Source organism: Emydura macquarii, unplaced genomic scaffold (genome assembly GCF_026122565.2).
Source record: "Emydura macquarii macquarii isolate MOO-44397 ecotype Brisbane River unplaced genomic scaffold, CSIRO-AGI_Emac_v2 contig_2699, whole genome shotgun sequence".
Lineage (NCBI taxonomy): Eukaryota > Metazoa > Chordata > Testudines > Chelidae > Emydura > Emydura macquarii.
In genome coordinates this window covers 3,109,547-3,123,294 of record NW_027132836.1, presented here as the reverse complement: position 1 = coordinate 3,123,294, position 13,748 = coordinate 3,109,547, and the positions used below count along the sequence as shown (strand labels likewise).

The following is a 13,748-nucleotide window of genomic DNA, read 5'->3' as shown; positions in this document are numbered from 1 at the left end:
CAGATTGCCATGCAAAGTTTAAGTGCACAAATGTCAGTGACAGATACCGCTATGTTACTGTGGGGGGAGGAGGGGTTAGTTAACCATGACCAAATACCACATTTGTTGTTACTGTATTTTTGGAGAGAAGATGAATAAAGAAATGCTACTTTCCTAGTAAAATCTGTATTCACTTAAAGAGATACGGTAATGATTTGAGTCTGATAAGTTTAAGAATGCTTAGGGCATTGCTACACAACCCACTTTAAAGACTCCCTTGATCAACAGGACTTAATCCAATTCATACACTAGTTGGTTAAGTTTCCACCTTGCCATTGCTTCTCAAACACAGCTTTTTGCACCCAGACAGAGAGACACAAATAGCCCTAACTCTCACTTCATCATCTCTCCAAGCACCAGCTGGAATATAAGTCTTCCAGTGCTCATGAACTTTGGAAAAGTTTTTGGGAAATATCCCATTGTTACGTTCCCTCACTTCAGAATAATGTTGAAAGTAATCAGAGGCGCTGCTTATACCACCACTTCCCTGCAGGAGTTATTAGCTTTAAAAAGATAACAACACTGGAAAGAATCTTCAATTCTTCATGTGAACGTTTCCACCACTGTGAGGCCAAGCCATTGAAAAACTGCAGTATTACAAGAACATCCTGGGGAAAATGGAATACATGGCCGTGCCTAGGTCCCCAGCTTACTGGTTCATGTGATTACATCAGAATCTCAGCGTCCATAGAAAAAACTGGTTTCTAGCCCATGTGGTTGTAAACAGACGTTCAAAAACCATGACCAGATACAACTACTGCAGTGATGTCTGCAGCCAAGTGTGACCTGTCCCATGCACCTGAACAGCACATAACTCCAAGACCAACAGTTCTGGAGGGCCCCAACAACACTACCCCCCCAGAGGGCTGTATTTGTGACTGGGGAAGAATGCAGTGGGCTCAGTCCACTCACCAAAGCCAGTATACCTCCAGCTGCTGGGCTAAGTGATAGGGTTCGCGCTGCCACCCCTCTGGAGAGGGAGGGCCTGCTATAGCTCTTGGGAGGAAGAAGGGGACCCATGGTTGTTGCCCCCAACTTTTTTTTTTGGTGGGGAGGGGGATTGTGCGTGAGGGGGCTCACCACTCCAACTGCAAGGACGGATGGGGCCAGACACATCTTGGCATCTCTGCAATTGCCTTAATATAGCTTGCAGCGCAAAGCAGAGGTGACACCCTGGGCTAGCAAGTTCAGAGTGAATGGTTTTCCAAGTAGGAATTATTATTATTATTAAACCACTATGCTCAAAACTGGCAGCCTAAGCCTCATGCCTGATCTATACCTAAAACTAAGGTCAACTTAGGTACATCGTACAGAACTGTGAAAAAGTTCATGCTCTGTGCAACACAGGTAAGTCGACCTAACCCGCTCTGAGGATGCAGCTAGGTCAGTGGAAAAATTCTTCCATCAATCTAGCTACCGCCTCTCAAGGGGGTGGATTTGCTACAGCAAGAGAAAAATCCCTGCAGCTGTGTTGCTGTAGTGCCTATATACAGCTGCCAGGCATCAGAGGGTAAATGCTCATATCTTGTGGAACTCAAACAAGGAGACTCTTGCAAGAAACCCATGGCTCAGTTTGTTGAGGGAGGTTAAACAAGGTAAGACAGTGTGTAACTATCAGCAACTGCTATAAGTTGTCCAATTATGTAGTGGTGTTAATATTGTTGACCATAAATATTTCAACCTGAAGAAGGCAGAGATTGACGGCACTCTGACAGATGAGCCAAGGACTGAAAATTATTTTGTTTTAGGATGATATGCAGAGAGCAAGTCTTTTCAAGGAGAAGATACTGTATAAGGCCTTTTGTGACTCAGAAATCTGAGAGCACTAGCTAATGAAACAAAATAAAGAGAATGATCCTAAGACCACTATGCAGCAGGAGTGAGAAAAATGGCAATGGATTTTGATTTTATTAAGACAGCGTGTCAGCAGTTTCAAGTCCAGTTTTCAGACACTTATAACAACTGTGTAAATTCTCTCCAAGCTAATGCTTGGAATACCTGGTCTTGGCCTGACAGGTGTAAAAGTACACTTTAAACTGAAGTTTATTCTGCCACTGTCAAGTTTTAGAAACAGAGAAATGTGTTTCCAGATGTTTTATTTGGCCCTGCACCCCAAAAAAAGACCAGAGAACACCACTTTTAAGCTGTATTTTGACAGGTATTAATCCAAGTGCAGACTACAGCCTTTGGATACATTGGGAAGTTAACTTGGGTATTATTTATTCAGTTATTTTGTTTAATAACTTGTTTCAGCATATACCCAAATCAGTCTCCTATTACACAATCATCTGCAGGTGGGCATAAGACTCATCTGCATGCAGGCTTGGAACATCTTGACATCTATTTCTGATACAGACCAGGTCCCTAATAGCCTTTTGGGCAACTCCATGAAAATTTTAAGACTAAAAAGACTTTAAAAGACATGGCATTCTAACAGCTTTTTTAAGTTTACTATGATGTATCAGTAAGCATCCACAACTAGTGCACGCACAAGTAATAGGAGTTTTAAAAACAAAGCCCTGGCCACACAGATTTGAAACTCTGGTCCCAATCTTGTAGCTGACTCTGTGCAGTGGAGATCAGCCTGCTTTAGTTCCCGCTTTTCTGGAGAGCCATGTTTAAATACTGTCCTTGGTAGAAAGATGCTAACACAATTTCAAATTTCTGTGGTCTTATTCACCAGACATGCAAATAACCTTCCATAACAGGGAAATAGATACAAAAAAAAAATTAAAAATCGTAAAATGTAGCTAATGTGGTTCATGGGCCAGAGAAATATCTGGAGTGTTTTCCCTTCAACTCCTTGAAAACAGCCTTTAGGGCCCTCTCCAGAGGCCAATGTAAATAAAAAACTCCAGAGTGACTTCAATGAATTTAGGGTCAGATCCCTTACCCCAACAGTTTAGCTTTCAATGAACGGAAGTGAGGTATTTGGAATGGATTCTCTGAAGGACTTTCTGAACTGCTAGTTATAAAATCACTTAGAATAGTCTTGCGCCATGGAAGACAATGGGAGTTTTTCCATTGACTTCCATGGAAGCAAAATCAAGCCCTCAGAGAAGTGGCTGGGATCTCTACTTTCGAATACAGCCTTCCTTCCATTAATACACAAGCTAGGAGTTTACCTGGATAATGAAAGGAAGATATGTTGCAACTGCTCTGCAATGTCCATTTTGCAGGCAAAGTAAGAAAACCAGAGAGGAATGCTTTTCTGATCACAAGACAATATGCTGTCTCTCCCCCAGAAAGCTTCAGGAAGCTTAAAATGCTGATGCTGAATTGTGTGTCAAATAAATGAATGTGTATTGTTATTCATTGTCATGTCACATTTTACAATTTGACCAATGATTTGTTATGGAAAAGCACTACTACATTTTATTTTTAATACAATATTTAAATAGCTAGACAAAATTATGTCAGGACAGTGGAGAGAACAGCCAGAGCTATGGCATCACCACTTAGACCTTTGCACCAAGATCAGTGCTGGTGTCGGGCCCCTGCCACTGTCAGATGTGATATCAATGCTTGTCTTTTCCTATTGAAAGCCCTTATCCTGAAGGCATAAGTTAAGGTTAATTCTGGGGAAAAGAACAGCATTAGTTCTAAAGAGAACACATTCTAATCCATGCTTGAACTAACTGATCAGAGCAAACATTTTTGTTACATATTACCGGACCATTGTGGAGATTTACAGTTCATTTAGTTTTAATTCTACAACAAGAAAAACATTTCCTCTGTGCATGCACAGTTATATCACAATACCAGCCAATAGTGCTGTTAAAAAACCCAATACCTCTGCAATCATACTGCCACAGCCTAGGCTCTCAAAAACCAAAGGTGTGTCCACATTACAAGTGCTACAAGGAGCACAGCTGCAACTACATCACTGTAGCATAAACACTTGCTACCATAATGGAAGGGTTTTTCAGTCACTGTAGTAAATTCACACCCTTAAGAGGCAGTAGTTAGGTTGACAGAAATTCTTTCGTCAACATAGCTGCACTTACAGCAAGGGTTAGGTCGACCTAACTATGTTGAACAGGCTGTGAAATTTTTCACATCTGAGAGTGATGCAGGTAGGTTGACCTAAATTTTAGATGTAGACTGACCAAGGCATGACAGGATTTGGTCTGTACTGGCAGAAGCATCCCCTACTTCTAAGGTGCTGAAGATTCAAGAGGCCATTCAGCACTGGGGGTGTTAATTCAGTACATGCCAACATAATGCTGGGAGGTGAGAGATGCTCTGCATTGCTGAAATTGCCATCTATGGCATCAGATGAAAAACTAAGGTCCTGACCTCTTATGTTATTAATGATACTCTAGCCCTGGTGAAGAACACACAGTGTAACCTTGCCAAATTCAAATACACCTAAGATCCCACCCATAGTTTCAAATGGATACAGGATTCTTGACTTTGCAACCTTAAACCAATGTGTAGGCCAGGATGTCTATTATTTATTAAACAACCACTGCACCCCAAAGGCTGCTGCTCTTCAGTGGTAGATAAAACAATCCCTAAAGATACCTGAAAAGCACTTGGGGATCTGTCAGAAGGAATGGTCCCATATTATACAGAGTTAATATTTACTCAAGTCCCACTGCTGCAACCAGATCTGGGCCAGCAGACCCATATCCCCATGTGGAGTCCCGTTAACGGTGAGGAAAAATCCTAAGATTCCATTTGCCGAATCACAGCTTTCGAAAGCTATTGCTATGATGTTATTAGCCAAGTAATTTCTTTTTGCTCCTTCAGCAAATCCAGAATACCATCATAGTCTAAAGAGGCTGCACAGTTTCTCCACACACAGAGGCAAAGCTGCCATTGCCTACATTTGAAGGGCACCAAAGGTTCTCTGAGAAGTGCTCTCTGACTGCACACTGCACTCAAATGTTATATTTCAAATGTGATGCTCTGGAAACTGTCAAACATGGAGCCCTCATAAAATCAATGTAAGCTTAATCCTGCTTACCGAGGTCTCACGCCAGTAAAGCCTGGCGCTCTCCTCAAATCTCGCCACCTAACCTAGCGCCCAGCCTTGCTCTCCACTCAGAGAGCGGGGAGCTTTTGGACAAAACGCACATTAAACTGACTTACACCAAAGCCTGCGAGTTTTCCCTTCCCTTCCCATCCCGAAGGAAGACACCTCTCTGAGGAGGAAGGCGGCCAGCACACCCTGGAGTCACACAAAGGAGCGGGGGAAGACGACTCAACCCAGCCATCGTCACTGCACAAATGAGTGCCTCCATGCCCAGCTCCTCTCCCCCGGCCGGTGCCCGGGGCCGGCAGTGCCACCGAGGGGCTGGCAGGGAAGGGGCTGCGGGCAGCCTCCTGGCCTGCCGGGGCTTCACCCCACCGTGCTGCGCCCCCCCTCTGCCCCCGGCCATGTGCTGCTACCGCCAGCCAGGGCCCCACGGGAGGCCTCCGCCCCCCACGCCAGCGCCCCACACGGATCCCCAGGCCTCGCCCGGCCGCGCGCGCCCACCGCCCCGGCCCCGCCCAGGCTCCCCCACAGCGCGCCGCCCCTCCCCAGCCGCCCCGGGCCTCGCCCCCGGCCTCCCCGCCCGGCCAGGCCCAGCCGCCCCGACTCCCAGCCGCCCCGCCGGGGGGGGGGGGGGGGCGGGAAACGTGCCCGCTGAGCCGAGCCCCGAGCAGGCCGCGCCGAGGCGCCGGCTCCACAGAGCGGGGGCCCGGAGCGGCCTCCCCCGCCCAGGCCTAGCCAAGGGGCCGCTGCGGCGGGAGGCGGGCCCGGGTGGGGCCGGCGCAGGGGGGGGAGGGGAGTCCCGGCCCCTTAGGCCCGGCCGGCAGCTCCCCGCGCCGGCCGGGCCCGGCTCCGGCTCCCAACATGGCGGACAGGAAGCGGCCCGAGAGCAGCGGAGAATGTTCCAGCCGGGCCGGGGGTGGGGTGCGGGCCGCGGCCGAACCCCCGCCCGAGGAAGCGGCCCCCGGCCGAGGGCCAGCGGGAGCCGGGCCGCCCCTGCCTGGGCAGCGCCTCCCTGCCGCCGGCCTCAGTCAGGCAGGAGCCGGGAAGGTCACGCTGGCCGGGCCGGGCCGCTCCCGGGGGAGGTGGCGACACAACACGGCAGGGCCCCGCTCCCGGCCTCCCCCGTCCCGGCCACGCTCCGAGCCTGGGCGGGAGCCGCGGGACGGCCCGGCCCCGGCCCGACTTCCAGCCCCGGCCCCGGCCCCGCCGCCCTCGGAGCGCAGGCCCCTGTCCCCGCCGCCCGGGCCTGGGCCTCCCCGGCCTCCCCTGCACGCAGCCCCGGCCCCGCTCCCCCTCCAGCCCGGCCCCGCTCCCGCACCTGTTCTCTTCCGCGGCGGGTCCGGGTGCGGCCCGGCGGCGTGCTTGTGCTCATGCCGGAGCAGCGCCTTCGGCGGGGCCTTGGGGCCGTCGGCGGCGGCGTGCGGCAGGTAGGGGCTCTGCTGCAGGTGGTGGTGGTGGTTGTGGTTGTAGTAGTAGTAGTGGTGGTGGTGGTGCGGCTGCGGGTGGTGGTGCGGGTGCGGGTGCGGGTGGTGCTGGCTGTGCGGCTGGGGCTGGGGCTGGCCGGGCTGCTCCTCCATTGAAAGGGGCTGGGGCTCGCTGGCTGGCGGGCTGGATGCTGCGCGCTCGCCTCGCTGCACCCTCCGGGCCGGTCCGGTCCGGTCCGGGCCTGGCCTGGCTGCGCTGGGCTGGGCTGCTCGCCGGGCACACACGGGTCACTCGCACTCCGGCTGCTGGGGGAGACGAGAAGTGTGTGTGTGTCTCTTTCACGAGTGCGCGGCTTGACTGGGGGGGAGCCGTGCAGACTGGCAGCTTCCCTCCAGCAATCAGGAAACTTCCAGGGCCTCTTCTCCCCTCCCACCCGCCAGCCCGCCCTCCGCTTTCTCCCTCCCTCCCCAACCAGCCCCGTGCAATTTACCCTCTGCAACCTCACAAGGGTTGGGCCTCCAACGTCAGCACTATGGTCTCTGTCTCGCTCTCTGCTCTGCCCGTCTCCTTCACGCCGCTTTCTGCACGCAGCACTTTCCACACTCGCCACCAACAAGCAGGTTTCGGTGGAGCCAAGCAGATTCCACTTCTGGAGCGAGCCGATGGGTGCTTTCTCTCGGCATGGGCTCTGCTTCCTCCCCTCGGCCCCCTTTTGCGAACGGCCCCTTCTCCTCTTATATTATTGTGCTAACGAAGGAGGGGGGCTGAAGCACAAGGGAAATGCCACCGACCCAACTGGACAGGAATTCGAATAAATAAATCAATAAACAAACATGCAAACGTTTAAAGAAGTCTGCAAATCATTTTGTATTCTGGATTCATTTTGCATTGTATTCAGATGCTAATCTTTTAATTTCCGTGAAGGGATTATAAAGCTCCACAATGCAGTGTCTGTGTAATTTTCTAAAAGGGCACAGTACACTTTTAACCAACTATTCCTTTGTACAGGAAAGACTAAACATTTAAAGTTTCAAAAGGGAACTCTACATACATTGCCTATCCTGTTCTCAAAACCCTCCAGTATCTGGATTTCACAACCTCCCTTGGAAGCCTGTTCTACAGCTTAACTACCCTTATATAGTTAGCTTTTCCGAATACTGAACCTAAATCTCCCTTGCTCAAATTAACCCCCTTACTTCTTGCCCTACCTTCTGTGGACATGGAGAACAATTGATCCACCATTCTCTTTATAAAAGCCCTTCACATATTTGAAGACTTGTTACCAGGGCACCTCTCAGACTCCTTTCCCAAAGACTAAATATGCCTAGGTTTTTTAACTTCTCCTCACAGGTCGTCCAGGTATCTGAACCTTTGACCATTCTTGTTGCTCTCCTGTGAACTCCCTCCAATTTTTCTACATCACTCCTAATATGTGGCACCCAGAACTGGACACAGCACTCTAGCTGCGGCCTCAGCTGTGCTGAACAGAGCGGGACAATTACCTCCTGTGTCTTAGATACAACACTCCTGTTCACTCCAGTTCTCTGCTCCACATTGTAGGCGTCTAACTTTCTGAAATGGCTCTGTATCAAGTGGTTTTCCTCTCGGTTCTGTGTATATTAGAAAAGTTGAGGATGTAGCTCATCTACTGGCGCATCTATGCTGAAACAAGGTGATGGCAGAATTGGGAAGTTGAGGGCTATCAGATGATACCACTATTCTAAATAGCCTATTTTAGGGACAGCCTTCCAGAATAAAAAGTGTTCTAGTGCCATTAGTGTCATGTCTTATGTTGACTGCTCTGTACAAAGTATTTGGGTTGAATCTGACACCCAGACAAGTTGGAAGCCTATAGTTTTACCTAGAAGCAGAATCACGCAGACTAGTTTACCCTCATGGCTCTGCAAGTGAATGCACATGCTGTTCCAGGCTATGCTTTTCTATCATGCCAACTTTTGTGTTGCTTTTAATCAGAACTTCACGTGAATGGTTTAATGCATGGCACCTCGAACACGACAGCATATATGTGCCTGTTCTGTGGAGAAAGAGAGGCCGTCAGTCCTCATGGCTGTTAGTCAGCACCTTTCACCAGCTCTAAATTAACTAACAAGGTGAAGTACAAAAAATATATTTTTTACTGAGAATTAATCTTTACCCATTATTGAAATTACATTAGTAAGAGATTGGAGCTGTAGAAGTATTTTTAGATGACAGAGCTTCTTAAATAAGCTTCAACCCTCAAATATCAATCCAGTAATGTGCATATGGTTTTTATATTTTTAGGTTGTCATTCAAATATACTTTCAAATGTGACTTGATATTGAAATTTATATTGAAATTGTGAATTCTTACAATTCCAGTATTGTATTTGTGTTTAATGCCTTTAGGATCTAATCCGAAAATTATTAGTATTATACGAGGCGCAGGCAGCAACACCTATAATTAAGGTTGCCTAACACTTTCTGCTGCAGGAAAGACCCTGTTTTCAGTTCCTTTTATTTTGCCAAATTTTAACTCTTTGGGCTGACATTTTCCATGCTGGTGTCTGCCTTAGACTAAATTTTTCTGGAATGCTTCAGCAAAAATGGTTCTGTCATTTCTGAGAATAAGGTTAGGGGAAAATAGGTTGTTTTGCCAGTGTTAAAAAATGATTACAATGTTCTTGTTAAAAAATTGTAGCAATACTTTGCAGTGGGGACTTTGACCAGGGAAAGAGTCATCATCATTCTGGAGTCAGAAAGCTGCCTTTTGCTGTCCTTGTGAAATCCACCACAATTTGGCAGAAGAGCAATTCTCTGAAAATCACCACTTGCACATGCTCAGTAGATGTTTGTTAGAGTTTAGCAGCTACATTCTCTGAACTTTGCATCTAGTGCTAAGAGTGCTCCATGGGTGTACAGGACTCTGGAGGGCAAAGTGTTTGTAGGCAGAAGCCAGAGATTCGCAGATGCTTAGCCGGGATCAGTCCTAAAGGAGGAACAGAGCTTGCTGATTATAGAAGCTTCTATTATCTTTTGAAATTTAAGATTGTAACCCATTTGTGCTCCAGGGATTAGCAGCACTTTCCTTGCAATTGCTACTCCTGGGCCTCAGGAGCTGCTGGCTACAAGAACTGAGAGCAGGGAGACTGTCTTTGGTACTATTTGGGTTCCAGTATGTGGACGGGCACATGCTTGCCATGGCTAAAAGCCCCTCCCCCAGTCTAAGGGGAGGAGCTGCTGAGCCCAGGATTCAACTGATTAGGAGGGACAAGTTTGAATGAAAAAACAGGAACAGGTGTGAAGGTCAAAGGGCTAAATGAAGGGAACCTGAAGGGGACACTGAGCAGAGAACCCCAGACAGCGCCCACTGCTCCTCAAAAGTGGCTAAGGAGTCAGTGGACACAGCTCAGAGGAACTCTGCCCGGATACGTGATCAGACAGAGGAACGGAAGTAGGCCCCACAGTCACAGTGTACAGGCAGCCTGGAGGAGAAGGAAAAAGCATCTTGGCTTGAATGCAGAGGAGTGAGGAGCAGAGCAGAGCAGAGACAAGAGCAGGGTGGGAAGGGACAGGAGCAAAGGAGGTGGGCAGACTGGGTAGGACAGGAACAGAGGGAGATAGGGTAGGCTGCTGGGTCTCATAGATTCCAAGGCCAGAAGGGAGTAAGAGACCACTATGATCATCTAGCTAGTCTGCCCTCATGTGTAACACAGGCCAGAGAACTAAATAATAATAATAATAATGATAGAACCTAAATTCATTCCTAGGGCAGCTCTTTGAGAAAAACATCCAATCGTGATTTAAAAATGGCCAGTGATGGAGAATCCACCACACCTCTTGGTAAATTGTTCCAATGACTAATTACTCTGACTTAAGAATTCATGCCTTATTTCCCTTATGGGCGTGGGCTCAGGCACTACAGTGTTGTTCACTGCACTGCTTTGCTTAATTACCCGAGACCATCCACCCTGTGCACTGAATAAGGCAGGCATCCTTTGGAAAAAAGAGCATGTGATCATGTAACTAAAAACTGTCGTAATGCATGCACACAAGGGGGCTGGATTAACACTTCACAGACAACTGTAAAACTGACATTTCCTAACTATTGAGTGCTTGACTTTGCAACCTTAATATACATCATTTTTAATCATTATAATTCAGTAGCACCCAGAGATCCCAATCCAAATCAGGGCCCAGTGCAAAGACACTGTGCCTGCCCCACAGAGCTTACAGATCACAAGTTTCATTTATATGGAATGTAGTTGGTAGTTCACAAATCAAACAGCAGGGGGTGGATTTTTGCAGTGTAGGTGGTAAAATTCTCCCACCATAATTCTAACTCCCACACTTTTTTTTTCTTCCTCTTGTTACAGATTTGAGGAGCCTGAGATCTTTGCTAAACCATCCACACAAGTCGAGTTTCTTTTAACACATTACAAGGTACTGGGGCAGCTTAACACTTGGTTAAAATGGTCTGCAACTGTCATCATTAACTTTAGGCTACACAAATTGTAAGGATTAATGGTCCTTTGAAATTCTATATAAATAATCAAAGGAGCTCTCATTGTTTAGGACACAAGCCTCAAATCGAGGAAATACTCTAATCACATTGGTGTTTTACTGGTGAGCTGGAAGAATTTTATTTTCAATCTTATAAACTGGCTGGAGAAATAAACTTCAAAAGACTTTGGAGAACACAGACATAGGTATGGACAAATCAGCTTTATGTATGAGCAATATTTAGTAACCGCAGTGCAGAACTTGTTTGAATATGAAAGGCTTCAAAACTGTCTGTTTTGCTTCTCAGAAGTGCCGTCTTGTCAGGATTACATTAGACACCGAAACCTGCAAAAATCTCCAGACACTGCGGAGGCCAGGTCTCTATGCACCTCTATTTTGCAGGTAGCAAATAGAATGAGGGCATCCCAACGTGCAGCTCAAAGGCCAGATGTGGCATTGTAACAGGGTGCTGGGGGGTGACCCTCTGGCCAGCCCTCTCTCGCTCCAGTGTCTATAGCGGAGCGGCAGCAGAGCAGGTTAGCTGGGCAGTGGCCTGATTACCCGAGGGGAGGCAGCCGTCAGCCTATGCAGCCTGAACCACTGCCCAGGCTTGATTAGGCAATAGGCAGCAGCTGCCCCACTGACCCAGCACAGGGTTTGTATGCCAGCCCAGAAGGGAAGAGAGGCTTTGCCTGACTCCCTATACAGCCCTTGAGACTGCTGGCTGAAACAAGGTACTGAAAGAGGGTGGGAATTTGTGTATGCCTCGTAAATGAAAGTACTGGTGATTGCAAACTGAAGGACCTTCGTTGGCCAGAGGGAAACCGAAGTAGAGGGGCTGTGGAGAGGGAAAAGCCCTTACAGGCATGTAAAGTCTACAAGCCATCATCTTGAATACAGAGGTGAGCTTGTAGAGACTGTGGGTCCCAGCCTGCTGTGCTCCATCGTTTCTGGGTGGTCTTGCATAGTTCGTTGCGATCTGTAGTTTCTGGGGACTGTCTGTCCATGTTAAAGGTGGCTGCAATTTGTTCTTTTTAGGGGTTGTGACACTAGCAGAGCAGGTGCCAGCTGATGCGAAGGTCCCCCTGGCTCAGCTGAACACTGACAAATACATGGCTGGAAGCTAGCTGGCTCCCTGGGTTTTGGTATTGTTATAATAGAATTATAACAATCTGTTCAATACTTAAACTTTATTGAATACGTGTGAGATGCTGCCTGCACTAATCTTGCTTAGAACATCTGTATCCCATATTGTAAGGCAATATTTGAGCAGTTGTGTTGTGAACCTCTGTGACTGTGTAAATCACCAGCCAGGAGAGAGACATTAATTAGTGTGAGGGGCTGATCTTCAACAGAAAGTGTTACACCCTTCCCAAAAGGAAAGGTCCATTGATACCAGTGGAAGTATTGTGGGACTCCATAACTGGGATTTCCTTGTGTATTGTCAGCAACAGGACAAAAGACTTCTGCTGTTCTGCTCTCCTCCCCATGAAGAGGAGTCATGCATGTGGACTCTTTCCCACCCCCAATCAAATGAGTTTGTACTTTAGAGCACATGGCAGGAGAGAGAGAAACCGTGTTCCTTTTGTTTATGGTTATCTCTGTGCTGCTTGAACTCTAGAGGGCAAAGTGTTTGTAGGCATAAGCCAGAGATCCCCAGCTGTTTAGCCTGGGTCAGCCCTAATGGACATAGAGAGCTTGCTGTTTATAGAAGCTTCTATTACCTTTGGACATTTAAAATTGTAATCCATTTGTGTATCTGTTTACATGCTTTAACCTTGTCAATAACTCTATGGTTTCCTTTTCCTAGTTAATAAATCTTTAGATAGTTTATCATAGGATTGGCTACAATCATTATCTTGGGTGTGATATCTAAGGTGCGATTGACCGAAGATAAGTGACTGGTTCTTTGGGGCTGGGTGTAACCTGAATATTGTTGTGATCCTTTACGTCAGCGACCATCTGTCACAAAGATAGGCTCACATGAGATAGATCGGAGTACCGAAGGAGACTGTCTGTGACTCCATGTTAAGGCTGCTATAGTGCCTGAAGAGATACACATGATAATTGCGTGGCAAAGTCTAATTGTTGAACACGCTGCCCACTTGGGGTTTTTGCCCTGCTTCCTAACAGTCTGCTCGGAGGTTGGCCCTCACACCCCCCGCCACTGCAGGCAGCCTTACACAGGGTCATGGCATGCAGTCCATGGCAAACTGCCCATTCAGCCCTCCGTCCAAGAAATGGACTGACTCGGGAACAAGGGCGAGGTCAGGCTCCCATTTATCTTGTTGAAGCTGGATCAAGCCCCAAATCAATAACATTGAGCCATTGACTAATGCATTTTTCCTGCAGACGCAGAGGCATTGCACTAAATGAAGCCAGCAGAGAATGCATCTCCGAAGGGGTGAGCCAGGATTGACAGGCCCTAAATTAAGACATCTAAACCCCTCCTGCAGTGGCTGCATCTAGCATCATCCCCTGCAGTCTCATCCCCTCCTGAAGGGCTCACTCACCACTTCCTTGTTTCTCCTCAAGTCCCATCCAGCCAAGCAGAGTCAATTCAATCTATTTTAATTATGTTCAGAAATACCCTATTGGCAGGACAAACTCTACAATTGCTGTTAATGTACAAGAGTCATGGACTACTCAGATCTTTGTCAGACACAGGTATAATCTGCCCAGGAGAGGGTCATACAAAGGGGACCAGATTGCTCTTGCAGCCTTTCACCTCTAAGGTAAGGGTGCACATGTTCTCATTGGGTTCAGTGACTACTTTACCAAGAGAATGTAATATTGCATCTCATTTGGAGTTCGGTTTC

At 47.8% G+C, this 13,748-nt stretch overlaps 1 protein-coding gene and 1 long non-coding RNA gene across 4 annotated transcripts in view; one reads left to right on the top strand and one right to left on the bottom strand.

Moving 5' to 3' along the window:
• NUFIP2 (nuclear FMR1 interacting protein 2) overlaps nt 1–7,054 on the bottom strand; it is a 29,222-nt gene extending 22,168 nt beyond the window's left edge. For both annotated transcript variants that reach the window (XM_067565905.1, XM_067565906.1), the window contains exons 1-2: nt 6,939–7,054; nt 6,342–6,753 (exon numbers count right to left, since the gene is read on the bottom strand). In XM_067565905.1, the coding sequence (XP_067422006.1) occupies nt 6,342–6,600 (259 nt within the window). In that variant the 5' untranslated portion in view covers nt 6,601–6,753; nt 6,939–7,054. The remainder of the gene's footprint in view (nt 1–6,341; nt 6,754–6,938) is intronic.
• LOC137164880 (uncharacterized) lies at nt 6,336–12,743 on the top strand. Of its 2 annotated transcripts, none has more exons than XR_010923230.1 (3): nt 6,336–6,450; nt 8,423–8,559; nt 10,803–12,743. It is a non-coding gene; the product is annotated as an uncharacterized lncRNA (long non-coding RNA). The 2 variants fall into 2 exon arrangements; XR_010923229.1 differs by lacking the exons at nt 6,336–6,450; nt 8,423–8,559 and adding exons at nt 9,190–9,276; nt 10,197–10,269.
• Nucleotides 12,744–13,748: the final 1,005 nt, after the last annotated feature.